This window comes from Mustela putorius, unplaced genomic scaffold, assembly GCF_011764305.1.
Source record: "Mustela putorius furo isolate JIRA1106 unplaced genomic scaffold, ASM1176430v1.1 tig00003875_pilon_pilon_pilon, whole genome shotgun sequence".
In the NCBI taxonomy this organism is placed as follows: domain Eukaryota; kingdom Metazoa; phylum Chordata; class Mammalia; order Carnivora; family Mustelidae; genus Mustela; species Mustela putorius.
Window position 1 is genome coordinate 4,041,312 of NW_025422026.1, and position 27,474 is coordinate 4,068,785.

The 27,474-nt window shown below is 50.3% G+C and overlaps 2 protein-coding genes across 6 annotated transcripts in view; one reads left to right on the forward strand and one right to left on the reverse strand.

Moving 5' to 3' along the window:
- CUNH15orf40 (chromosome unknown C15orf40 homolog) overlaps positions 1–27,474 on the forward strand; it is a 43,996-nt gene that overhangs the window by 12,029 nt on the left and 4,493 nt on the right. The window lies entirely within an intron of this gene.
- Positions 669–5,782, reverse strand: RAMAC (RNA guanine-7 methyltransferase activating subunit). 5 transcript variants are annotated; one of them, XM_004763667.3, is made up of 4 exons: positions 5,652–5,772; positions 5,072–5,119; positions 2,591–2,769; positions 669–1,880 (listed from the first exon to the last, which is right to left on the reverse strand). In XM_004763667.3, exons 3-4 carry the CDS (start codon positions 2,758–2,760, stop codon positions 1,694–1,696), a joined length of 357 nt encoding a protein of 118 aa, XP_004763724.1. In that variant the 5' UTR covers positions 2,761–2,769; positions 5,072–5,119; positions 5,652–5,772; the 3' UTR covers positions 669–1,693. The 5 variants fall into 5 exon arrangements, with proteins under 5 accessions (XP_004763724.1, XP_044923226.1, XP_004763723.1 ...); XM_045067291.1 differs by having other exon boundaries at positions 2,591–4,226; XM_004763666.3 differs by lacking the exon at positions 5,072–5,119 and having other exon boundaries at positions 5,652–5,782.

Here is a 27,474-nt window from a genome sequence, read left to right on the forward strand (position 1 = left end):
CACTCCAAGCCCTGCCCCGTGGGCCCATAGGTCCCGGTAAGTAGTGCCAGCAGCCGGCACAGCAGACAGCCCAGCCCTCAGGGTCCTGCTCTAAAGCTGCGGCCGCTGCCACCCCAGTGAGTCAGTGCCTGTGCTTTGTCACTTGATGGGTAGTTTTAATAACCCACCCGCCTGCAGAGAAGATCGTGGTGTGCAGTGAGGCCATTCTGGACTGTCTAGGCTACATATCTGCAGTATCCAGAAAGAGATGCAACAGCACTGTGCCTACTGATGTAATCAGAGGGGTATAGGGAAAACCCTTATCTTACTGTTAAAATTTTATTTACATCTCAGTGTGAAGACCTGATTTATTAGATCCTTTCCAATCAAAGAGTTACCTGAAAGGACGGCTCTCTTCATGAAGGGGAAGTAGAGGGGAGAGTTGGGTCCAGAGCATGGAGAAGTAGTGCCTGGAGAAGTCAACCTCAAGGGCCCAGAGTGCAGTGCTAAGAGAGAAGGCAGCGGAAGGCAGGTTTGGGGAGTTGCCTTTATACTCCTTTTCCCTATGATGAAGCTTCTACTCTTAATATTACTCTTAAGCCAAATAAGCCTTTCCAACAGATATAAAGGAAACAGCAATAAAAAACGAAAAGGTTCATCACATTAATGAATGGTCTAACTGCCAAAACTTGAGAAATTGCTTAATCTTGTAAGTACTTTATTTGAATGAAAGCATTGAAATGGCCATTAAAATGATCTGGAATATACTGATCGGTCTGAGAGGAAGTTCTGGCATCACGGTATTTGTACGAGAGGAAGCAGCGAAGATGCACATTTGGAAGTGAATATAACATTGTACGATCAATTCATATAAGTACATAAAAGTACGTAGTCGGAATGCAGCATTATATACACACTACTGAAAAGGAAAGGAGAACATTTACAGAGTTAAACTTCTTTTAAAACATGTGACTTTTGATCTGCTTTAACTTAGCAAAAAGCCTCACAGTTTGTAACAAAATGACTGTGTGCCCCAATCTCACCCACCAGTAGATTAAGACACTGAAACAGAGAATGTTCCCTTCCCTAGTTGAAGGTTTTATTTCTGACATCCTCAAAAAAGGGACCAAAGCGGTTGTGGACATCACTCTTACCTGGAGTAATGATAAAAAGTACCACAGTCACAACAACGAAAGCCAAAAAGAAGCATCTACAGTCGTTTTACCTTCAACTGCTGATGCCATGTACAACACATTACAAGTGTGCATAGTTGTGCATTCGGGAGTTGACTGTACTAACCGCTGTAAAAATTTGGGAATGAGAAAATCTGAGTATATGAATACTTCCTTATCTTACAAAGTAAAATCAAGCATTTTCCACTTTATAATTTTTATTTCTCTGTAAAACAAAGACAGAACTCCTGGAGGTCAAACAAGGGACACAGACACCAATTTCAAAGCACTATTAAGTCATGAAACAAAGAAGAATCTGAGGTAGAAGTCAGGCAATGGAATCCACAACCTTTTTAGGGGAATACTGAACCAGCACATCTCTAGTAAGATCTTTTTTTTTTTTTTTTTAAGTTACAAGTTCCAAAAAGTTTATAATCCACTCTCTGAAATCAGATATAAAACTATGACCAACAGAAGATACACACAAACTTTTGTCATGTTAACAGAGGAAATGATTTCACAAAAAGCTGCTGACGTTTCCATCAGTAGTAACCATAGGGAGGCCGTTGGTTGTAACCATAGTGTCCGTATTGATGGGGGTAGTAAGGTTCTTGTCTGTGCTGCGGGTAATTGTTACCCCAGGATCGTCCGTGCCACTGATTGGATCGATTGTCACTTGGCCACCCCCGTCTGCTATCCCTACCTCTAAACTGTCTGTTATCTTGCAACCTACAACAAAAAAAAAAAAAACAAAGATTTTTATACTTCCCTTTTTAAAAAATACAAATGACAAATCTATCCCGCTGCATTTCATTTCTCAACCTCCTACTCCATAAACAGAAGTGTAAAAAACACTTTTCTCTGCAGAATGTTATATGTAGCAACAGTTGTTCAAAACTTTCCTAAGATTTAAATCATTCTTCCAGTATTATACTGGATACACTTTGCAGAGAAATAGGCAGACCACAACACGAAACCCACAACAATAGGACAGTTCTGAATCAAACTGAGGTCTATTCGATTGTACAAGAGCTATTCTGAATTATGAAATAGACGAAATCCCACTGTATAACTTCCTTAAAGTAAAACCAAAGACAAGGCCTTCTTTATGGAACCTAGCACAAAGTTTTGTAGAAAACTCTAGGTTCATAAACTATATTGGCAGAGAAAATAAAATGTTAGCCTACAGAAAGAGTATTTTAAAAAACAACATTAAAACACATACACAACTGAACAGCAAGGAAAAAAACACACAGTGCTGACAAAACATTAAAGTAAATCTTTACCAGCCACTCACTGCTTGCAGGCAGTGACTAGGCAAGAGGTATACGGTTCTGAACAGAAACAATGGCCCCTGGCCTCACTGGCCTTAACGGGCACACGGAGTAAAGCTGTCCTCTCCCACATCAGCCACCTGCGTCTCCTGAAGTAATACATACCGATTGCCTCTGTTTCTCTGGTTCCCACCGGCTCTGCTATTCCATTCCTCGACGATCGGCGGGGACTCGGGAGGGCGTTTCAGGTACTCCTGGTACTCTTTGTCAGCTTCTGTGAATCTGCTGGCAAACATCTCTTCAAAGTTGGGAACAGCTTCAGAAGTGTCTGTCATCCTGAAATTCTGCACAGTTTTTAATAGGTTTCTATGAGAATTTTTAAAAACATAATACTCTCTCACTCGACAAGTGAAAAACCAAGAAATGAACAATTTAGGCAAGGTATGCGTAAAAGTCTTAGTATATTTTTAAATTTAAAATGGTTTTAGATACTTCATTCAGTATTTCCTAATTTCAGTACCACAGGCATTGTGCTAACAGGTGCTTGGGATACAAAGATGAACGATATATCGGGGCCTCCACCCTGCAAAGAGCTTTCAGTCTAGTGTAAGAGACAGACCTGGTGCAAATACAGAGGGAGGAACAGTGAATGTCCAGAAACAAAGCTGGAAAAATGGGGAGGGACCAAACTGTGAAAAACTGTGTTCCAGGCAAACAACCCTGCCCTTATTCTGGTAGGAAAGGGGAAGACTTCAGCCTAAGTGGTATAAGCAGGGAGGCCTGTAGGGCAAACTGACTACTTAGAAGGACCTCTTTGCTAACAGGGTAGGGAAGAGACTCATGAGGACAGACCAAAGGCAGATTGCTGCAGGACTGGAGGCTGAATCTGAGGCAGCAACTGCACGTGCAATTTGGTAGGAATTCCATTAGAAATGAATGGACTGACTACACTGGACTACACTGACTAATGGACTGACTAGACAACAATGACTAGATGTTGGCAGAGGCGGGTATAAAGGATAACTTTCAGACTTCTAGCCAAATGCCTGGATGGGCTGTGGTGCCATAGGAACCACAGGAAAAAGTGTGGGTGAGGATATGGAGTCTGAAGTTAGTTACAGGATGTACATCCACATGGGAGAAGCAGCTCCCAGTTACCCATTTTGGGTCTGAGAAGTAGGGTGATGATACATATGGGAGACGTCAGCAGTTTTGTTGGTGGTTAACGCTGTGAGAGTGGATGAGATTTCTCAGGAAGGCTGTGGAGTAAGAAGTACATCAAGGAACAGAATCCTAGAGCACACTGACCTCTAGGAAAGTTGGAGATAAAGAAGGGATAAGAGGAGAATACACACAGATCAGATGCAAAAGAGCTTCCCGCAGGAGAATAGAGTGAAGGGTCCTCAGTGTGGAATGGCACAGTGACAGAACCAAGAGGAGAAAATTAATAGGACTTAGCCATCAGGAGGTCATTATGTTAGAGTACTAGGGATGGAAGCAGGACGCAGTTCACGGAGAAGTAACTGGAGCTAAGGAACTAGAAATCTACATGGATTACAGAGTGAGCTTTCGAAATGCTTCACTCAACACCAGAGGGAAAGAGTAGTAGCGAAGGGGTTACTGGAAGAGGACCTCCGTCTTCCAGGAGTGTCGCTGAGGTTGTTTATAGGAAAAGAAAACCAGTAAGAAAGAGAAACTGAAAATACAGGAAAGATGTGAAAATGGAAAGGCAAATAGGCCTTTAAATGAACAGCTACTCAACTCTGGGGTACTTTATAGAGGCATCCAATGTAGTCTTACTCTGGAACAAAATGAAAATTATGATAAATACTATCTAACAGCTAAAAAACAACAACAACAACAACAAAAAACCCCTGAAACCTCTTACCAGCTGGGTTCGGCAGGCCGAGTAGAATTTCTGCACCCACATTCTCAGAGACCCTCTACCTCTGAAGAAAGATTTGGCTCAGGCCACACGAGCCTCGTCCTTGAGAAGCGAGGGGACCAAGAGTTCCTTCTCTTCATCCTTACGCACGGCCTGAAGCCCCATCCGTATTCGGTAGGTAGCCCCACGTGCCGCACTTGCCGTCTTCCTCGGCCAAGCGCTGGTCAGTACTCCCACCCCCCGCCTCTCCTAACCCTAACTTCGGCTTCTCGTCGCTCTACTCTCCGCCTGCTTTGTGATTCGGGCGTGCGGGACCTGCTGAAACGAAAACTGAGTCTCCCCCTCTCGCCTGACGGCCGACAGTTCCTTTTCTTCCTGCGTTACTTCGCCTTTGACAAGCACACGTGATGGTGGAAGACCGCGTCTTCCGTGATTCTTCGCGGGGTCCCTCAAACGCCAGTGTGTCCACGCCTGCCCTTACCCCAGCAACGGACAGCCGGACTGCCGTGCGGGAGCAAGCGGCACCACCCGGACGCGCTCTTTCTCCCAGTGTGCCTGGGACTGGCTGACTGGAGTGTCGTCAGGTCTACGGACTTCCACAGGAACCCGGGAATCTCAGGACGGCCCCCACCCACCAGACAGGGCAGACTGTGCCCTCAGGCACAGTGCGGCTCCCACGACCCCTCCCACGGGTGGGCAGGCGTCTTCCTGCGCGCTCCTGAGCGTTACACAGGATTCCGGTGCATCTGAGCTTTACTCACCCAGCGATCTGCCGCGGCTGCCGCCGTTAATGTTTACGCTGTTTCGATCTGAGGGAGGCAAAACCCGCTTGATTCCCTCCAAGGAACCCTCAGAAGAATGGGCGGGGGGCTGGTTACAGGCGCCCCGCCGGGCCCCCTGCAGTACGCTAGTCCGAGCGCTACCGGGAACGAGCCCCGTTCTCCTCGTGGACAGGAGGGGTCCGCCCTTCAGACTCGCCCTCCGACACCGCCCGTGTCTGTGCAAGTAACACCGCCCGCAGCTGCCCGCGGCCGACTGGCGCCGGACGCGACCGCCTGCCTGGGCCTTCGCTGCCCGGGAGACGGCGCAGACCGCCAGCAGGGCCCGGCAGGGCTTGCCCACCACGGTCCTGACAGGTCTGCTCCCTCCCGGGGCCCCTCAGCGCCGCGGCCGCGACGGCCGGTGGGGGCCGACAGGGGTTCCCGCTCCATGAGGCCCCTCGGCTCGGCCCGCCCGGCTCCCTGCTCCCCGTGGCCTCCCCAACCGGCGACCGGCCCGCCGACGGCCGCGTCCATCCCGCTCGGGCCGCACCCCGCCCGCCACACACGCAGAAACACCCACCTCCGGCCCACACCGCGGCCAAAGGATCGCCCGCCACTTCAGCTCTCCAAGGCAACGCAGCCACTCGAGCGACAAGCCGACATTCGCCCCACTTCCGCTTCCGGCGGGCGGGCGCGGGGGCGGGCCCAGCAGGTATCGCGAGATCGCGGGCTCGCTTGCGGCTTTTTCGCAGTAGCTGGGTAATGCGGGCGGAGTGCGGACGGCGCGGGCGGTGCGCGTGCGGGAAGTTACTTCCCTGGCGCTCTCAGCCTTCGCTCCCTGGGATGTGTGTGTGAAGCGTCCCCTGGCTGGGCGCCGGTGACGGGTGGGGACAGGCGTTCAGGAACTATGCGGAGAGGAGGGGGGAGGCCACTTCCGGCGAGGCGAGGGCTGCGGGGGACGGTGGGCACGAGCGCAGGGCCTCGGCGGTGCCGCGCCCCTCGCCCCGCGGGAGGACGGTGTCTGTCGTCCGCTCGGAACCGGGTTTGCCGAAACACCCCTCTGCGCCCGCTGGCTTCGTCGGCGCTCAGGAACCGCCGAGCGTCTCGGCCGCTCCTTCCCGGATGTTCTGCGGTCGTGGCCGCCGGATCTCCCACATGGAACCGGGCCCGGCCCTTCCAGACGGCGCACCCGCTGTGTTAGCGTCACCGCCGGCTTCGACTTGGACACTTGGGTGTCCGCAGTTGACGTTTCCCCCCTTGACTGCCGTCCGATGTCGAGCTCTGTCGATCGTCCCTCTGCGGGACTGCCGGCGTCCGCTCTCCCTACCCACCGTCCGCCCGCTCCACGTTCCCATTACCGGCCCGGAACGGGGAACACGCACGGCTTTTCTAGGTCCCCTTCCTCCGGCGGCGCTTGCCGCCCGCCCAGCTGACAGCTGCTGTGATCGGCTCTGTGACCAAAAGTCTTCCCTGGCTCCCTGTTGCCTGTGGGTGAAAGGCCAGGTTTATTAACTTGGGTTAAAAACTCTTAACTTCATTTTTTGCCGTTCCCCTTTCGTTCTCCCTTGCCCGTGGCAAGGTCGCAGGAAGCACCTCTTGCATGAATTACCCATTACCTTTCTAAAGACGGCTCCTGTCTCTTTCTCCTTGGAATACCCTCCCCTCCCATCTTCTAAGGATGCTGAGATTCTGTCCAGTCTTTAAAGCCAGATAAAGTGGCCTCTCCATCTAGAAATAAATTTTCTTTCCTGCTGAATGTCCATCCTACTTTCTGGACCATTCATCATTCATGCAGATAGTACCACTTTCTAATTTTGAACTAAAATTGTGTACAACTCTTCCCCAGACTAGACTGTAAACAGACCTTTATCATTCCTACGTTCTGGAATGCGTAATGTTGTGCTTTGCACAAAGCGAGCCTCAATAAATGTGGCATGAGTGTGGAGCTGTGAGCATTCCAAGCCGTGTTTCACAAACACTGAGCCAGCAAAGTGGCTAGACGGTATGGATGAGGAGCTCTGGTAGTGTCCGTGTGGGATAGTAAAGGTGAGAGGGGAAGAGCAAGGTTGCAGTAACTCGAGTAACACTCTCCTTAGTGACGGAGTGGATGGTGGGCGCAAAGGATTATGAGGAATCAGAGAAAACTGCAGCCCTGTAAACCTGGGAAATTGGGACTGAGAAGGGATAGCCATAGGGTGAGTGGGTTTTATTTCTTTGAGCGAGAGCAGGAGAGGGGCAGAGGGAGAGAGAAATCACAAGCGGGGCCAACTCCGTGCAAGGGCAGAGTTGGACAAGGGGCTCAACCCCACATCCCTGAGATCATGACCTGAGTTGAAACTGAGAGTCAGAGGCCTAACTGACTGAGCCGCCCAGGCACACAGGGACCCCCTAGGGTGAGTTAATTTTAAAGCAGGAGTTAGCACGGTGCTCAAAAAGATTTGTAGAATTTGAGATGGCAGGTTAGGAATACGGAACTAAAGCTGAAGAAAGAGAGGTTATGCCTAAATATGTAAATGTGTGAGTCATCCATGAAGAAACAACAGTTGAAATCATCCGTGTATATGATCTTTCCAAAGGAGAAAGTATTTATAGAGAGGAGCAGAAGGCCAAGGCCTACGCCTCAGGAAAACCCATATTTAGGAGGAAGGAATAGGAAATATAAACTTGAAGAGGGAAATTAGAATAAATACATGGTAGCAGTGTAACAGTAGAGAAACTTAGAAAAATGCTTCCCCACCTGGTATCAGGAGTCAGGGGGGACAGTCGGAAAAAGGAGGGTGGTGGGAGACCCATTTGTTTGCTCTGTAACTTTATTATAGCATTATTTCCAGGTGATGAGGGCTTGCACAAGAAAGAGTATATTTCTTTAATTTCATAAGTACTTAGAAGCTCCTAAGCTCCTGAGAATTTCTGTAAAGAACTCTAGGTATTCAAATCAATTTCAATTCAAATCAATGCAACTATTTCTGCCCATTAATTCTTTCAATATTCTTTCTTTAAAGAAATATTTAGGGGCACCTGGGTGGCTCAGTCAGTTAGGCATCTGCCTTTGACTCAGGTCATGATCCCAGGGTCCTGGGATTGAGTCCTGTGTCTGGCTCCCTGCTCAGCAGGGCGTCTGCTCCCCCTCCCACTGCTGCTCCCCCTGCTTGTCCTCTCTGTTTCTCTGTCAAATAAATAAATAAATGGAATCTTTAAAAAAAAAAAAATTATTGGGGCATCTAGGTGGCTCAGTCAGTTAAGCATCTGCCTTTGGCTCTGGTCATACTCCCAGCGTCCTGGGGTCAAGCCTCATTGCAGACTCCCTACTCAGCAGGGAGCCTGCTTCTCCCTCTCATTACCCCCCCACTCATGCTTTCTCTTGCTATTTCTCTCTCTCTCTAATAAAAAAAATACAAGATTTATTTATCCACTCTAGAGAAAGATTTAAAATTTAAATCAAAATTTAAAATTTAAAGATCGAAAAACCTTTAAAAATACAAATTAAAATATTTTTTAAAAATTAAGAAATTATTTACTCCAGAGAAAGAGCAGGTGAAGGAGGTGATGGGTGGGGGTGGGAGGAAGGGACAGAGGGAGAGAATCTCAAGCAGATTCCCCACTGTGCGGTGGGGCCTGATGCAGGGCTAGATCCCACCATCAGGAGATCATGACCTGAGCCGAAACCAAGAGTTGACTGGATAGTAATGCCCCTGGGCCTGTGGATACATCTGGAAAAGATTGCCCTATGTTAGTTGACTTTTTTGTCTCTGTTACTAATCTTATATCTCAGTTTTATCTTCAAGCAACCCTATAAATTAACTTAGTTTTACCCATAATTTCAAGCCTGATGTCAACCCAGTCATCTGGAGGCAAAACACACCAGCTGATGTCCCTGGGGGGTTGTGGCAGCTAAAAACTCCTACTCTCAGAGGCTGTGAGTGACCTTGGACAACGACCCCTTTAAAGGTGGTTCCAGCGGTTATGCAGGTTTTTCAAGGGGCCCAGCTGGTGAGTGGCAGCAGGACTTGGATCAAGTCTGTGCTCCTTCCACAAAACCTTGCTCTTTCCACAGTGAAACACTGTTTCCTCCCATTCCTTCCGTACTCCACACATGGGGAGCCACACTGAGCCCCTTACTGCTGTTGCCCAGCCCCGACTGCCCTGAAGTGGGGCTGCCGGGGAGCCCAGAAGGCAGGAACTCTGCCCCTGCTGCCTCCCCTCAAAACACGCAGCCAGGACAACCTACCTGTTGCCTCGTGTTCTCTACCTCTGAAGGAATTTCTCAAAGATGTATCTCACAGGCAGGACCCAAGTCAGAGGGCTGATCCCCAATGGAAAGGAAGGCTGGGCAAGTGAGCTTTTAGTTTCCTCTTGGGAGAGGCAGGACTCACAGGTGGCACATCCTCCAGACAGAGGAAGGATGTTCGGAAGGTGCTGGCAGACAGGAAATGTGACAGTTAGCCCTGCGCTCCGGTTTACACTCCATTTGGCCTTGTGTTATGGTTACGATTCTGAGCATGCATAAAATCACAGTATTGAAGCACTGTAAAGGACTATCTGGCTGAACACTTTTTACATTTTTTAAGATTTTTATAATTTTTTAAAAGATTTTCTTTATTGCTTAGAGGTAGAGAGAGGGTGCGAGCAGGGGCGGGGGTGCAGAGGGAGAAGTAGGCGCCCGCTGAGCAGGGAGCCCGATGGTGGGACTCAGTTCCAGGACCCCAGGATCATGACCCAAGCCAAAGGCATACCCTTAATCGACTGAGTCACCCAGGCATCCCTACTTTTTTTCTTTTAACTAATGCCACAGGAGATGAAATGACTTCTCCGCAGTGTTGGTCAGTGGCAGAACTGGAACCGGAACCGTCAGATGTACTTCACGATTCAACAGATGTCTTTTGAATTCCTATTAGATGCCAGGTTCTGTGCCATGCCCTGAAAACATCAGCGAATAAGGGTAAAAGCCCTGCCCTCAGGGAGCTTCCATTCTAGTGGGGAAGATGGTTGGTTGAAAAAGTGAACAGAAGAGTGACTCCACAGGGCAGGAGGACAGAGGGCAATGGGCCATCACTTTGGAGTGTGTCCTCAGGGAACATGGGAGTGCGTGGTTTTCATCTCAGCCCATTTCCTTGTAAGGTGGAGCTCTCATACTTTCTCCCTCTCAGGAATATACAGATGGAATACTGTGTTTATTTTTGACATCTGTTCCTTTCCTAGTGAGTAGAGGAATAGGTCTCTCATTTCTGGGACCAAGCAGATGTGGCCTACTGTGTTCTGAAACTGTGCCCTGTGGCAAGACTGAACTTCTGTGCCTATAGCTTGAGTCGGAACTACAGGCTCGCAAATTGTCTTTCTTTGTATTGTTTTATTCAAACCCCCTTTCCTGGGACGCCTGGGTGGCTCAGTAGGTTAAGCCTCTGCCTTCCGCTGTGGTCATGATCTCAGGGTCCTGTGATCATGTCCCACATCGGGTTCCCTGCTCAGGGAGCACCTGCTCCTCCCTCTTCTGCTGTGCGTGTGTTCTCTCAAATGGATAAATTAAAATCTTTAAAAAAAGAAGAAGAAAAAAAATAAGCTACCTTTCTTCCCCCCAGCCTCCCTGCCCCACCCATGAATATACTGACCGTCTTCCATAGAGCCAAGCACAGGGATGGGCTCAATAAATAAATTCCTGAAAAAGAATTAAAATACAAAAGCCTCCCACTCACTTTTTTCTGACCTGGGCAAATGTCAACATGTTTCCCTGCCCTGCTTTTATCTTCTGCAGAATGGGAATAATAATCCTTTCTCTTTCTCTGCCTCAGTAGGTTATCATGAGAAATAATTACTGCATATACAAAGTGCTTTATGTTCAAGTGAACAAAGACATTATGCAGATGCTACATAAATATTTAAGCGGCATGAAAATGCTTCAGGTTATATGCAGCATTGGTTTAGAGAATTTTCTTTTTTAAAAATTTATTTATGGGACGCCTGGGTGGCTCAGTTGGTTAAGCAGCTGCCTTCGGCTCAGGTCATGATCCCAGCGTCCTGGGATCGAGTCCCACGTCGGGCTCCTTGCTCGGCAGGGAGCCTGCTTCTCCCTCTGCCTCTGCCTGCCATTCTGTCTGCCTGTGCTCGCTCTCTCCCCCCCTCTCTCTCTCTGATAAATAAATAAAATCTTTTTTAAAATTTTATTTATGTATTTATTTTGGAGAGAGAGAGAGCACGGGCCTGCACGCACCACTGAGGGGAGGGTCCGAAGGAGAGAGGATGTCAAGCAGACACCCCGCTGAGTGGGGAGCCCACTGCGGGGATTGATCTCAAGACCCTGAGTTCAGTGACCTGAGCCGAAGTCAGAGACACAACCAGCTGAGCCCCCCAGGCGCCCTGAGGCATCGGGGTAGATTCACATCTGTCCTCCTGTGACTTTTAATTACAAGGAATTGTTTTAATCAGAGATTACAAGATCCTAATCCAGTTCCGGCCCTGGGTGCCATCCTCCCACAGGAGGAGTCCTTGGCGTAAGGGACTTTCCCCAGGAGAGGGTAGGAAGCAAGCCTGTGCTAGTTCTTTTGTTTGCTACCTGAGCTTGACTATTTCCTGTAGGAGCCGGTTGGTATCCTCGAAGAAATCACAGAAGGAAAGACAAGCAGTCTTGGGGAGGAAGAAGCTATGCATTGGGCTTAGTGGGTTGGAACTAAAGTCTCTTCCCATTCTTGTGAGATGAAGGGTTTTTCTCTCCTTTTCCTCTTGTGTGTTATGTAAATAGTGGCGCAGTCTATGTTCTCTAGGTGGAGGAGACTTGGATTCAAGTTGTGCTCGAATATCTATCTGATTCTGCTTCATTTGGCCAGGCCCACGCGAGGCCCCGTGATGGCTCTGTCTTTAGTGTCCTTCCTTCGCTTTTTGTGGCTGCTTTCTCTGCGTGCTCCAGCGCCCGGCTCTCATAATCTACTTCAGTGTCCTGTTCCCGTCCACCTCTTCATCAAATATGCCTGCTACTCTTAGAAGGGACCTTGGAAATGTGCAGAGAGGCCAAGAGACTTGTCCACTGAGGTGATCATCACAGTTTAATTGTTTCAAGCATTCTCCAAGCCTCTGGGACAGGCATGAGTAAGTCAGGATCCTTATCTGAGGAGGAACTTCTGCTAACTGCCCCATTTTAAGAAGGTCTCAATCCAGGATCTTGGCAAGCTTCTTGTCTTTGATGACAGGGTGGCCTCCTCTGCCCTTGTGGGAAGGCAGCCTTATCTGGTGATCTTTCCAAAGAAAAGTATGGGAAGCCCCCTCTTAACAGGGCGGTGTTATGTGAAGTAAGTGTCTTCGATCTGAGTGAGTGTAACGTAGGGAACAGAGCACCAGGCAAGGAGTCAAAGACACTTGAGTTAAAAATCTTACTCCCTGTGGCTTGTTGCAGGAGGTCATAGACAGGGTGTGACCACCAGATGACCGTGGAGCTGGCCTGGGAGCCATCAAGCTCCTCACCTCTCCTTCAGCCTTCCAGTGCTGGTCCTGCCCACCGTGCCCACGGCCGGAGCTGTTTTCAAGGATGCAGCCTGGCGAGACAAGAGACAACCCAGTGGAGGCCTCTAGTAAGCGTCTGAGAGTCTGGCAGGCAGTGTGGAAATCAACCTGTCTTGTGGCCAGCCAAGACAAGCCTCAAATGTACATTCCCTTGCTTATGAAAGCCGCCATCCACTGATCTGGAGGGGCCCGCGTCTTTCTTTGGTCTCTCCCCGCCTTCAGTGGGGGGTGGGGCAGTTTGTAAACCAGCCGATGTCCTGCAAGTCACCCCGCCCCTGGGCCTTACTTTCCCCACCTTGCTCCTGACCCCACAGATGGAGTTGAGGCTTCAGCCTCAGTTCCCTCAGCTTCTCCATCCCAGACCTACAGTGCACCCACTTGTCGCCCCTTCCCCCCATTTGTCTTCCAGGGTCTCAGGGCCGCTGCGTCTTGGGTCAGTGTGCAACCTGCTCTTCGGGTCTGTGCTTCTGCAGCTCCTTCTGTCTCCTCTGTTTTCATGTCCCCACTCCCACCCCCGAGCCTTTCCTTCTCAAGTTTCTCAGTCTCAAAACAAAACTGATACCTGCCCTCAATCCTGCGTCCTCCTCTGAACACCTCGGATCTGCTTTCTCCACACCGTGAGCCCCTCACCAAGAGCCCTGCACACCTGCAGCACTGCACCGGCCCCTTTCTGCCCCCAGGCAGGCCTCCGAGACCAGTGTGGCACACTTCGCCAGGACGAAGTTGACCTGGGGCCAAACGCAGTGACTGGCTGTCTGAGGCTTCGGTTTATTTCGTACCCGTGCGGCGTCTGACACTGTCCTCTCCTTGCTCCCTTACACCTTGCCGCCCCCTTGTTTCCAGGTTTCCCATGATCCTCCTCGGCCCCAGGTCACTGTCACATCTCTGCCTCGATCTCCTCGGCCGACTCCTCGGTCCCCTGTTCATCCCTAAGTGCTGGTGTCCCATGACCCTGTCTGTACTCTCCAGGTGTCACCTCTGCGTGCTCAGTTTCTCTGTGACTCCAGCTTCCAGCCCTGTGCTGACGACTCAGCAGTGGTGCCCCCAGCCAGCTCTAGACTCACAAGTCTGAGCTCTGGACTCGTCAGTACTGCCCACTAGAAGTTTCCCCCTGCGGTCCGGCCGACATGTCCAGAGGCGAGCCCATCCTCCTTTCTGGACCCACTCATCTGCGGGGACCGCGCTCTCCCAGTGACCCACACCAGACGCTGGCGCTCATCCCGGACCTCTCCCCCTCGCTCGCATGCCCGCCCTCCCCGTGCCCTGTGGACCTCAGCTCCTGACCGTCTCTTCAAGCAGAGAGCCTACTCTTCCCTGCTGCCACAGTTCTGACCCTCAGCCCTTCTCATGCAGACCAGGTGACAGCCTCTAACTGTCCCTGTAAGCCAGCGCTGCTCCCCTCCAAACGCTTCTCTACCCCGTAACAGGTGTTCTTTAATTCTTATGAAACACGCAGAGAAGAACCGAGAATAACATAACCAACCCCGGTGTGCCAGCCAGCTCAGGGTGGGGGTGGGGGTGGGGTCTTTCTAAACCACAAAGCCGGTGACTTCTGTCCCTTGACGGCCCCACCTTTCCGGGGCTCCTCATTGCTTCCAGCATACACTCGAGTGTGGAATTCCGGCCTGGGGAGACTCATTCTGTCCTATGCAGTGTCTCCCGCCACTCTCCCCAGGCGGACTAAATGCGTGGCCGCGCAAACCATTTCAGGTTCCTGGAAGACTGTGTTGTGTTGTCTTCGTGCTGTTCCTTCTGTTTGCGGTGCCCTACCCACTCTGGTCTACTCGGTAAACCCTAGCCTGTTATGTCACCTTCGAGCGGCCTCAGTCGTACACCCCTTCTCTGTCCCCACCTCCAAGGAGAACCTATGATTCCTTCCTGAATATCTTGCACGTGTATAGCCCCATCTCCCTAAATTAGAGATTCCTTGAGGGCAAGGCTGTATCTTTCACATCTCTGGCGATTAGCGTAGAATCTAGTGACCTGGTACGTAGCTGGTGCTCGGGAATGTTGACTGCTCCGGCCCCTACCTTCCTGTCCCGTCTCGTATTTGAGAAATCTTTTCCCACTTACTTTCTCCCCAAGCGTGTATAAAGACCCTGCCCCCCTCCTGTGCACAGCATGTGTGTCCCCTGGACACCCCTTCCCTGGGCACCCTGGTCACCTTGTGGAACCTCTCCGTGGTGCCTGCTGGAGTGTAGGTGCTGTGAGCTCCCCCCACCCCGGACCACCATGCGTGGTCTCTGCCTCCCGGGCACCTGAGCACCGGGGCCAGGGCTCGAGGCAGGGGAGAAGCGTTTGCGAGCCTGCAAAGGAAGGAAGTCAGGCTTGCTGATTTCTATGTCCTCCAGCTCCCAAACTGTGTGATTCGAGGTTCTGAAAACTGTGACATAATCTGGAAGTTTTCTCCCAGCAGATGGTCAGAACAGTTGAAACACCGATTCAGACAGTTGGCAGATACGAAGGTAAACAGTGAAGACAGTGAGTCAGAAGGAAGGTGAATCCTCCCGCGGGAAGGGGAGCACTGGCCAACAGCCTCCCGTGGTCGCCCGCAGGCCTACACCCAGCGGTGGGCTCCGTATGTTCGCTCCCGTGATCCGTGGGCCTCGAGAGCATCTCAGAAAGGTGTCTGACAGCTTCCCTCTGACTAAACCCCGCCACTGGCTAGGAAGGAGCTGAGAGCACGTTATTTCTTTCTCTGGAGCAAACATTACTTTTATCTTTCCCTTCAGCGTTTCACTTTAGTTTGCTCATTTTTGTAAACTCAAACACCAAGTTTGGTCATTTACTTAATATTTTATTTCTGTCCAGATAGAATGCTAGAGAAAGCCCCTTTAAATGCTAGAGGACCCCCTCCCCCCAGAGACATTTTGGGAGCTTGTGACCTTGCTTATTTTCTCTTCTCTACGAGCACTTATCCACACCCAGCATGTTTCTAGGGTAAGTGCTGGGGGGAATGGACAGAAGTGACGAGACGTGGAACACAAATCGTAGAATGTAAGCGAGGAGTCCAGTAGAGGATTGTCCCGCTATATTGTAGGCATCATCTGAGCAGGACGAGGTAATCCCATTGAGTTCAGGGAAGGGTAATCCCAGCGAGGTATCGGGTGTAGACAGACTCGAGGCTGAGGGAAAACTCAGCAAAGTAAAGTTAGGGCAGATGCGTGCACACACACGCACACGTGTGTGCCCACAAGCAAGCAAGCACAGATGCCAGAAGTGAGCCCCTGGGAGGAATCTGGGCTTGGGGTGTGGCGGGTGGACAAGGCTCCCCACTTCCCCTTTAGGCCGACTCGCTCCCTCTCTACTCCTCTCTCTCCCGAGACACCGCCCCCAAGAGAACTGCTGTGTAACGTTGCCCCCCTCCTACTTGGAATGTGGGTTGTGACCTCTGCTGACATGGGGCAACGCGTGTCTCTCCTTGACTTTGGCCTGTTCCAGTGAGACATTGCTAAGGGTTGACTCTGCCTCCCTCCTGGTGGGTGAGAGCTTGCCCCCTCCCACAGCCGTGTGTCGGGGGCGAGAGCTTTTGCTCCATGGGGACCTGGAGCATTTTTAGGTGGAAAGAGCATCGGCTTTCCATGCAGGCCAGCCTGAGTGACCTTAACCAAGAGTGAGGCTATTTCTCCTTATTTCTAGAATGAGATGGTAACAATTATTATCTTCCACTGCCGAGATGATTGTAGGGCTTAAGAAACGTTAGTGAGTCCCCCCACACTCCTTCCTCACCATTCTCCAGACTGAAGCACTCTGACTTGGCTGGTTTGAGCAGGGAGAGGCTCTGAGGTGAACCTTTTGCAATGGCCCCGTGAAAACACGTCTGTCACAACACTCCCACCAGCACCGTCTGCTGAGCGCGGACTCCAGGCCCCGGCACTGCCTTGGAACTTCGTTATCTCCTTCAGGCCTCGCTGACTCGAGGTAACTCGCCCAAGGTTACACAGGCACGCAGAAGGGAGATTGGAATCCACGCCCCCCTCCCCAGAGAAGGGACACCAGACAACCTCAAGAACACCGCTGGAGGTTTGAGGAATAGGCGACGTGAGACAGGCCAGTCACGACTGCCCCCCATGGCTGAGAAATGAGAACCCGGACGTTCGAGGCATTGGTCAAGGAGGCACCGTTGGTTTTCAAATGAGACCTGCTCGAGCTGGCTGTGGACTTCCATTTAGCAGCTGAGACTCAGTTCACTTTGACTTTGGTTTAGTCCAAAGCAGGGATGGGAACGAGGCGAGGAGTCCATGAGAGGCTCCCTGAGGCCTGCCATCCTGCGCCTCAGGGAGGTGTGCGCTCACTCTAGTGTGTCCAGCGAGCCCACGCAGGGTGAGGTGTCCATCAGGTCCGAAGCATATGACCCAGTAATGATATGGGCCACCACGGAATGCTGTCAGTCTGCTACTCAGAAGGCCACATCACCTGGACCTGAGAGCCACAGCTTCGCCCTTGAACTTCCTGCCCAGTGTGCCAGCACCCGGAAGGTCGTGTGTGTCCTTACCCAGAGGGCCAGCCCTTCCTCAGGCAGAGGTGCGAGAATTTATGGATGGCGACATCCAAAATTGTGTTCAAAAAAGAGGCTCTGATGGAGACAGAGAACTCATCAGTGATTTCTTGGGTTTGGGTAGGAGAGAGGGACAGACTACAAATGACAGCGAAGGAGCTTTTGGGGGTCAGGGACCACGGGAATATCCTGAAGCCAGATAGTGGTGGTGGTGGTGGCACAACTCCGAAACTTCGCTAAAGAGAGAGAGAGAGGAGCAGCTCTGGATCTTCATGAACAGTTGACAAGCACTTTGTTGAAACCCCAGCCTAACAGACCATGGACCACAGAAGAGAAGGTTCTGGCCTAGAAAGGGTTAAGAGCAGAAGCAAATCATTAGAATCTACAGTCACACATCCAGCCTTGAGTATTCTGCCTCCTGATGGGCCTCCTTGGAAAGAGGATGATTGCAATATTTTTTTTTTTAAGATTTACTTATTTTAGGGGCACCCGGGTGGCCCAGTCGGTTAGGCATCTGCCTTTGGCTCAGGTCATGATCTCGGGGTCCTGGGATCGAGCCCATTATTGGGCTCCCTGCTCAGCAGGGAGTCTGCCTCTCCCTTTCCCTCTGTCTACTGCTCCCCTGCTTGTGCTCTCTTTCTCTGTCAAATAAATAAATAAAACCTTTTAAAAATGTATTTATTTCAGAGAGAGTGCGGGAAAGTGTGTGAGTAGGGGAGGGAGAGGAAGAGAGAGTGTCAAGCAGACTCCCCGTTGAGCGTAGAGCCCAACTGGGGGCTCAGTCCCACGACCCTGAGATCATGACCTGAGCCAAGATCAGGAGTCGGAGGCTCAGCCGGCCGATGTGCGCAGGCGCCCGACAGTCATAGTATTAACAATGCCTCTGACAGAAATGGCTGGTCCCCTCGTCCCCTCCCCCAATGTCCACCCTCCCCTTCCGCAGAGAGGGGGGTCTTTGAGGCCCTGGTCCAGAGGTGGGCGGACCTCGGCGGAGTCTGAGGTTAACAGCCAGAGCTGTCCTTTCTCGCTTCCAGGAATCTTTCAAAATCCATTTGAGTTTTCACATCAGTTCTCTGTGGTAGAGAAGTTGTTGCTCTGAAAAGAAATGTCACGGTGAGACATTCTCAGTGCCACAGTCACTAAAATTTGAAAAGGGTGCCAAAGAGAAAAAAAAGATACCCTTAGTGGCTCTGCCTCCCCAACAGCATCTGTGCGTCTCCCTCTGTGTGTGTGTGTGTGTCTGTCTCCAGGCCCACCCACCCCTCCATCCCCTGCCTTCGACCACCACCTGTTCCCCCACCCGGTGCAGATCTGAGAGAACCAGCGTCACCAGGGTTAGGAAGAAGCCTCGTGCAGTCGCCACACCAGGGAACTGGGGCAGCCGGGAGGGGCACGTGAGCCGCCTCTACCCCCTCCCCACCAGGTGATTTTAATTACCCGCACCTGTGGCGTGATTCAGAGCCCAGGCCCCCTCGCTGGAAACATCCAGAACTCCAAGTTGCTTGCTGTTGGCTTATACCGACCAAGCTTGTGTAACCGCACTAGCGTACCAGTGTCTCAGGAAACCAGACGTCAGTTTATGAAATTACGGTGAGAAATACACCTTCTTTCCGATGGGCTATTCCCCTCCCTACCCCCATCCACAACTCAGAGTGCCTCTTTCCTGGCGTCTGAGCCTCTGGGCCGCCGACCATGCCTTTCCACCTCGGCCTCCTTGGAACACAGCTGGTGCTCAGTAAATATTTGCCAAACTGAGCTGAAATTTTGCCGGGGATCGGCGTTGTTTATCTTTCGCCATTTTTTGGTTGAACAGGAGCTAGAGATGTTTTACTCAGCGTATTTTCTGAGTTAAACGCTGTTCCTAAACCACAGCGAGCCATGCAAACATGTATGGCAAGATTTACCAAGAGGCCATTTGTCTGATTTTCTACCTCCAACACGGCTGATTTCATTCTAAAGCAAATTCTTCTCCAAGAATTTACCTAGCAAGAAGGCAGTCCGCCTCACTGTGCGTTCTCCCTTTTCCTCTATGTTTGAACTGAATGCTGTAAAAGATATGGTAATAATAGCACACACAGCTACGGACGGTCCACTGCCCATCCCCGAAATAGATCTTCAGTAGAAGAACAACAGTATTGTCATTTACCCGGTGGTATGGGAAGCAGAGATCGGAACTGCAGACATAAAAAGACGTATGAGTCAGCGGAGTCTAATTTAGCCTTGGTAGTAGTGTGAGGCCTATTATTAGGTCCATTTTCAGGGAAAATTGTATTGTTAGGGAAGGAAGCGTCCCGTCCCTTTGTCAGAGCCCTGGTGATGAGATCCCTGGCCGTAGGGAGCTCTTTTTCAGGCTCTCAAACAGTCCTCCCCTTCCGCCCTCTCCCCTATCCGATCTCCTGCTGATCTAAACACCCATGAAGGTCCCCAACCCCTCTGACAAGCTCAGACCACCCCCCCGGGGTCAGGCAGGAAGAGTTTCTGGGGTAGGGTTGGTGAGGATGTCTTGCTCTGAGCTCTCAGCTGCTGTGACACTTCCTCTCTCTGTGGTCTGTGTGCCCGGGGCTCGGCCCCTGGTCTCTCCTCATCCTCAGCGCTCTTCACGGGAACCGTGTCCGATCCTGTGGCTTCCACCGCCCCCAGATGCGGGCGCCCCTGCTGCTCATCCATGGGGTTCAGCCGACGCATCTGCTCTCTACCAGTGCTCTTCCCTCCGTCCCACTGCCTGCTCGGTCCAGCCCCACAGACACGGGCTGCAGGGTTCTAGTCTCTTGAAACGTCTGTTGTGGCTTCGGTGCCTGGATCTCTAAAATGCAGCAGTGAATACAGAGATAATTTAGTAAGTTACGGTGTATCAGTGCAATGCAGTTTTTTAAAAAACACTTATTCATTTATTATTTGAGAGAGAGAAAGAGAGCCCACAGATGTGAGAGCGGGCGGGGGGAGGCGGGCAGGGGATGGAGATGGAGAAGCTCAAGCAGGCTGCATGTCTGACACGGGGCTCGATCCCACGACCCTGAGATCATGACCCGAGCCGAAATCAAGAGTTGACCACGTAACCGACTGCACCGCCCAGGCGCCCCTCAAAGCAGTGCAGTTTGGAGCAGCTATTAAGAATGCTTGCAAACGACTGTGGGTAAATCCTGTCTCTCTATGCACTTCTAAGTTTCCCTAAAGAGAATTCTTTTCTTTCCTAATCAGGAAAGAAGGGAGGACACGGGTGACATAATCAGTTGTGTCGAAGAAAAGAAGGTGGAGAAGAGGCAGTAATTCACTGACCCCTTCCCCAGCCACACCTGGCACATCCCTGGAGACTCCCCAGAACCCTCCAGATTAGCCGTCTTTTCCCTTTCCCGATGCCCGACTGTGAAGACAGATGAGATGATGATCGGCCTCGAAGCAGAAGCCTCTAGTTTGTCTCTAGTTCTCTATTCTCAAAAGAAAGTACTTTTTAGACCCAGAGCTAACCCCAGGAAAGGACCTTATTTTATTCATTTCCATAACCCCAGAGCATGCACAGCAGGATGCGGATTCTAGCGTGGCACCACGGGATACTATGCAGCTGGGAAAAGGAGCGGTTCTTTTTGTTCTGTCCTAGAGCGAGCCGCAAGGTACTGAAGGGGGAAAAGGCCAACTGCAAAGCAGTGTGCATAAGATGGTACTGTCTGCGTAAACGAGGAGGGAGGAAAGTTTTAGTTTCTGGAAAGATGAGTAAGAAACGGGTACCTCTGGAGAGGGAACTGCGTGGGGGGGCCAGAGAAGTCAGAGCAAAGATCTTCACCGCAAACCCTTTGAACATTTTCAGTTTTAAACCCTGTTGAATGTTTTAGTGATTAAAAAAAAAAAAAATTTATTAAAAAAAAAAAAAAAATAAAATTTAAATTTAAAAAATAGATGTTAAATTTATTTCAAATATGCAGAACAGGTAAATCTGTGCAAACAGAAAGCAGGTACGTGGTAGCCAGGGGCTAAGAGGAGGAGGGAGCAGGGAGTGACAGATTAATTGGGAACGGGTGTCCTCCTGGGGTGAGAGAACTATCCGAAGCTGGATGGTGATGATGGTCTCGCAACCTTGTGAATGTACAAAATGCCACCGAATTGTACACTTTGTTTTTTATGGAGGTATAATTGGCATCATGCACACTTGCAAATGGTTAAAATGGTGAATTTTATGTTACGTGAATTTTGCCATAATTATATACAGATAATTTTATGTGTTCTATGTAATTATATTTTTGAATGAGCAAATGAATGAAAAGATATAATGCCTATTGTATTTATAGGCCTAAATTAGATCGTCTCTCTCTGTAATGAGATGTCCCTGCTTTGTGGAGTCTTTTTTTTTTTTAATTAAAAAAAAGTTTTTGGTGACACCTGGGTGGCTCAGTGGGTTAAAGCCTCTTGCCTTTGGCTCAGGTCATGGTCCCGGGGTCCTTCTCTCTCTCTCTCTCTGCCTGCTTCTCCACGTACTTGAGATCTCTGTCTGTCAAATAAATAAATAAAAATCTTTTAAAAAAAACACAGTTTTTGTAAGTAATCCCTGCACCCACTGTAGGGGTCAAACTCATGGACCCCATGGCCAGGAGTCTCAACCTATACCAGCTGAGCCAGCCAGGTGCCCCTGCTTTGCAGAGGTTGCAATGGGAAATTTCAAACATACACAAAAGTAGTGGCTCCCTTACCTAACCCCCAGCTCCAACAGTTAGCAACTGTGGCAGGCCCAGCTGCACTGATACACTGAGCTGCTTCTCCTCCGTATCTCCCAGATTATTTTGAAGCAAATTTCAACTACTGCTGTGTAGACCTCTAATAGCTAAGGACTCTTTAAAAAAGGGGGAGGGGGCGCCTGGGTGGCTCAGTGGGTTAAGCCGCTGCCTTCGGCTCAGGTCATGATCCCAGGGTCCTGGGATAGAGCCTTGAATCGGGCTCTCTGCTCAGCGGGGAGCCTGCTTCCTCCTCTCTCTCTGCCTGCCTCTTTGCCTACTTGTGATCTCTCTCTATCAAATAAATAAATAAAATCTTTAAAAAAAAAGAAAAAGAAAAAAAACCTTATTTATAGTGTGTTACCCATCTCTAAGAAATTAGGTTATTCCTTAATATCATCAAAGGGCAGTGTTCAAATTTCCCAGACTGCCTCGCAGATATGCTTTTTAGATTCGATTCATTGCTCTGTGGTTTAAAGAAACCAAACTGCTTTTCCCAGAACCGACCTGATAAGTTCATTCCCAGCCACAACGAGATCTTAAAGAAATTCAGGTTTCTTCATGAGGATGACTGAAGTCGGGCAGCATGCTCTTAAAGTTCCAGTCCTGCTCAGGCGTTTTCTTGGAGGAACCCCTTTGCCTGCCGTGACCCACGTTGCTGTGTGGCGATGGAGGCCAGTCCTCAAAGGCCAGTGAGATGACTGAAATCCTCGTTTGAGAGGCTGCAGTTTAGCACTGGAACTCACCAACGAGAGCATCTCCAGTTTCCCTCTCAGATATTAGTATGGTAGCCCCACTTCCTCGTTTTGGGGGGATGTTCCAAGCCTCCTAGCAGATGCCTGGATCCACGGAGAGCACCCACCCCATACAGACGACCTGTTTTCCTGCACACAGATACCTGCGATCATGCGTACCTGCGTACCAGTTAGACACAGCAGGAGATGAAAACAGTAACCGACCAGAGAGCCCAGTGCAGGGCTCGATCCCAGGACCCTGAGATCATGATCTGAGCCAAAGGCAGAGGCTTAACCCACTGAGCCACCCAGGGGCCCCAGTAACTCATTCTAAAATAGAACAATTGCAACAATACAGTGTAAAAAATGTTATGTTAATGTGGCCTCTCCGTCCAAAGACCTTACTGGGATACTTCTTACTCTTCCCATGAGGATGTGAGATGAGAAAGCGCCTACAGAAGGAGATGACGTGAGGTGGGGGACGCGGGCACGTGTCTGCGACAGAGTGTAGGGCGACTGGTGACCTGGGATGTGTTGGGATCATCTGCTTCCAGACCTTGTGTTGACTGCAGGTAACCGAAACCCCCGAGAGTGAATAGTGGGTGTGCGGCGGGAAGCTACTGGATCTTAACTTCTCCCTCTGGCTTAGGCAGTTCCAGATGCCCGCCCTTCTCCCCCTGGGGACTCCTCGGTGGCTCTCAGCTCCCCACACTCTCTTGACTGCCCTCATCGGTCGTCAGCCCCCTGAAGACGGGGGGGGTGATGGCCCTCAAGGCATTGCAAGTTACAGTGGAAGCTGTCCCAAGAAATTCTAAGGTTTGACTCTCTGCTTTCTTCTCCTCTACTTTTGTCCCCTCTGTTTTGTGCTTGTAACGCCTTGGTGGACCCGCATAAGTACGTATTCCTACCTGGCCCATCTCAAGGCGGACTTGATTCTCTTCTGTTCATCTTTCTGCACATTTTAGTGACCGTTCTCCTTCCTCCCGCACCTCTGCGTCGCTGCCCAGATGCTCGGAGCTTAAGTACGATGCTCATCTTCGGTTAATTCTTACCCCTTCCTTCACCCCTCAGTTCTACTCTCCTCCCAACGTGCTGTGCTTTCCAAAGTGACCACTAGCTTATGTGCAGGATTATCAAGCCCGGAAGTGAGCGAGAGGACCCCCCTCCTGCAGGAGACCGTGACTCTGTGGCTGCACAGTGCTAGCTCAGGGCGCGGCTTCCTCTCCTCGCCAGCACCTTAGTGCAAGGGTGCCAATACTGTCCGTTTTACAGATGACAAACTTGAGGCCTATGGAGTTTAGTTAACACAACTGAGCCTAAAAGGAGGGGAGCAGGGGTGAGAATCGAGACCGTCTGCTCACCTAACTACAGTGCTGTGTTGCTTAAGCCTCGGAAGTGATTTTTTTTTTTTAAAGATTTTATTTATTTATTTGACAGGTAGAGATCACAAGTAGACAGAGAGAGAGGGGGAAGCAAGTTCCCTGCTGAGCAGGGAGCCTGATGTGGGGCTCAATCCCAGGACCCTGGAATCATGACCTGAGCCGAAGGCAGAGGTTCTAACCCACTGAGCCACCCAGGCGCCCCTCGGAAGTGATTTTTGTGGTTACAGACAGGGGAGTTGGTATTCACCCGAGAGCAAACACAGTAGCAACCACTTTTTTTTTTTTTTTTTTAACTTAAAATTTTTTTTCATTAACATATAATGTATTATTTGTTTCAGGGGTACTGGTCTGTGATGCATCAGTCTTACACACTTCACAGCACTCACCATGGCACACACCCTCCCCAGTGTCCATCACCTGCCACCCCATCCCTCCCACACCTCTCCCCTCCAGCAACCCTCATTTTGTTTCTTATAAGTCAAGTTGGCGCTGGGTGATGGCATCCCTTGTTTCACCATTTCCCAAAATGTGTCCCCCCTCAGGAAAATGTAAGGTTTCGTTGTTAGTAAATTCACTTAATTTAGAAAAGATAGTATATTGCATTTACTTCTTGGATTTTCCTGTCTATACTGACACAGTACAGATTCTAAAAAGCAAGAGAGAGAGAGAGAGACAGACAGACAGACATGTAAAGAAACCTATTTTAGTTTCATCCAAACCTACGGAGGACAGAAACTTTTCCTGCTGTGTAACACCTGCTGATGTCCCGCGGAGACGCTGCTTTATGTAAACTCTGGAGGGAAGGTCAACACGGAGCTTTTTCAGAAATTTCTTGTCCTTTCCTAATTTGTTTTAACGACAACAAAGCCCTTTCTGGGTTTATTAAAAGGAAGACATATCTGAATTTCTAGCCTGTTTGGCCATAACCTGCTCTGACCCATCGTGCCCTGGAATGGTTGTGGGAGAGGGGGGTCATGTTTCTGTGGCGCTCGGAGGCCTGCGTGGGCCCCCGGCTAGAGCAACCTGAACATGAGTCAGCCTCCTGGGCTTCGGGCTTCCTTCGGCTGGCTTGCATCAGGAGGGCCCCGAGGTGGAATTTCAGCTGTGATGATATGGTTGGTGTCCAGTGTCTCCCTCGGTAAACAGCGACCTCCGATTTGGTAGATATAAGCTTCCAGACTTATTTCCATGTAATGACCCAGATGGAGCTAAAGGTAGAGTCTGATGTCACCGGCCAGCTGTAGTCATTCCCTAATTAATACCTAGCCATGACTACCTGGCCCTCTTGTTCTAAATTAGGACTCTAGCTCATTGTCATCCTTCAAATATAGGGAACCAAGCCAGGGGATGAGCTGCCAGAACTCTGGATCAACCAAGGCCCTCGGCACAAGAGCAAGGAACGAGAGGCAGTACACGGGCCCTGCATTCAGGATGTTAGAAGAGGAAGGGCCCAGCGTGCAGAGGCAGCAGGCGCAAGGGAGTCTTAGGGGCCAGGAGGCCAGGGAGGGCTGGGGAAAGCAACCCACTGGTCTGAGCTGGGAGCCTTTATCTTCCCAGCCCCAGGCCTCTAGGTTGGCCCCGCCTTACTGATGGAACATTCTAGTTGATTCTAGTTCATTGTTTCCCAAATTTGTCTTTCATAAGAATCACTCCATGTATTTATTAAATATACAGATTTCCAGGTCCCACACCCAGAGAGTACTGATTGGATCTGCTTAATGAAGGCCCAGAGAGGTCTCTGTGATGGGGCAAGCTGGGGAAATCGTCCTCTGGTCGTTCAAGGGCTGTTACTCCAGAGCAATGGGCTCGGTCCACGCCTCCAAGTGATTTTGTGTGCTGTGGGCTCATCTTCTGGTCCGAGATGGAACCCCACAAGGGTCTCACGTTCTCTCAGCAGAGAGGACAAGGGCCTCATCCTCCTCATTCTCATTTTCCTTGAGGGTCTTGGACACCCGGCCCCTCTGGCCAGGGACAGCGTTGTAGCCTGGTGTCGGGTCCCATCTAGAAAAAGTTTCTAGGTTTTCTCCCTCTCAGGGGGTGGGGGGGGGGCGGAGTGTCAGTCTTCTCCCTCTGGCTTTAGTAAGACGTAATTTTGGAAGATGTGGTTTGATGCGCTCTTGGTTCCCGTTTGGTGTCTTTTATATTAAACCTCTTGTCTGCACTAGTTGGCCCAGAGTATTTATAGAGCAAGGATTATTGTAGAACAAGGAACAAAAACTAAATTAAACATGTTCCTATCCTCTGGGCGTTGACAACTTTGTTTGGATTTCGAAAAACAAAAAAGTTCTGGAGACAATGAGTGGTGATGGTTTCCTGACACTGCGAATGTACAATTTCACCGAAACCGTATACTTAAAAATGATTAAAATGGTAAATTTTATGGGACATGTATTTTGCCGCAATCAGAAAGAAAGAACAAAACCCAATTTGCTCAGGAGACGATATACCCGAGAAACAACCGAAGATGTTTCCGGAGCGATAAAACAGCAAAAGTGTGACCTTGAAGGGCCACTTGAGTGAAGAAAAGCAAATGCTCAGGCAGGTTTTGTGTTGTTTCTGAAGAAGGTTAGGAATCCAGAGCTCGTGGGATGTTGCAAGGGAAGGAGTTCACACAGAATAGAAAACAAAGTTCTACAGGGGAGGCTCCGTGGAGAAGGCAGCCCGCACACTTCCCAGCAGCCCGGAGTCCGGGAAGGAAAGAAAATGATAATTGGGAGATCTCCCTGGGGGAAGCAAGGGTGGGTTCTTGTTTCTGAGGGGGTAGAGAGGTATTGTCTTGATTCCAGGGGATTTTCTGCTGTCCGGTATTATAGCACTGTTAGAGGAAGAAAACTCTGGAGACCTGCCCCCCTCCATAGCCCCACCTCTAGGGGCGAGCTGTTGGAGGGATGGTTAGAAATGGCCAGAAAAGGGGTGCCTGGGTGGCTCAGTGGTTTAGGCCTCTGCCTTTGGCTCAGGTCATGATCCCAAGGTCCTGGGATCAAGCCCCACGTCAGGCTCTCTGCTCAGCGGGGAGCCTGCTTCCCTTCCTCTCTCTCTGCCTGCCTCTCTCCCTACTTGTGATCTGTCAAAAAAATAAATAAAATCTTAAAAAGAAAGAAAGAAATGGCCAGAAAAGGTGGATGCGCTGACCGATGCCAGATGGCACATCTCTGCCCTGCACTTCATGGCAAGAGCCGGAGGTGGGTCTTGGAGCAGGACCGGTCTCTGACCGGGAGCCCCGCACAGGCAAGGGCTTTGTGGAGCCCACAGAGCCCAAACCCACTACGCAGTGATGGGAAACAGGAGGCTTTCAGGAAAGGTGTTACTTGGCACAAGGACCCAGATTTGCAGGGTCGCGGTGGGGGCTCACTGAGGACAGCTGGCGGACGCGCTAAGCTTCATTGGAGGCGGCGGTGCCAGGAGCCGGATCCACTGGCCTCCCAGATGGGGCTGGGGAAGGACAAGGGGTGGGGCTGTGGGTCTGACCAGCTCCCCAGGCCGGCCCAGCCATCTGTGGCCGGTCTGCACGTGGCAGGCGCTCAGTGACTAGGTGCTACATTGAAATGAATCGAAAACCCACTCGTTTCTGTTTCGTAGGATTTGCTTTTTGTTTGTTTTT

Excerpts from the sequence above, each read along its gene's own strand:
- RAMAC (XM_045067290.1), bottom strand. The coding sequence starts at position 4,355 with ATGTGGGTGCAGAAATTCTACTCGGCCTGCCGAACCCAGCTG. Across the intron at positions 2,770-4,313 it reads CGGCCTGCCGAACCCAGCTG|AATTTCAGGATGACAGACAC; the intron begins GTAAGAGGTTTC and ends AAAACTGTGCAG. Across the intron at positions 1,881-2,590 it reads CAGAGAAACAGAGGCAATCG|GTTGCAAGATAACAGACAGT; the intron begins GTATGTATTACT and ends TTTTTGTTGTAG.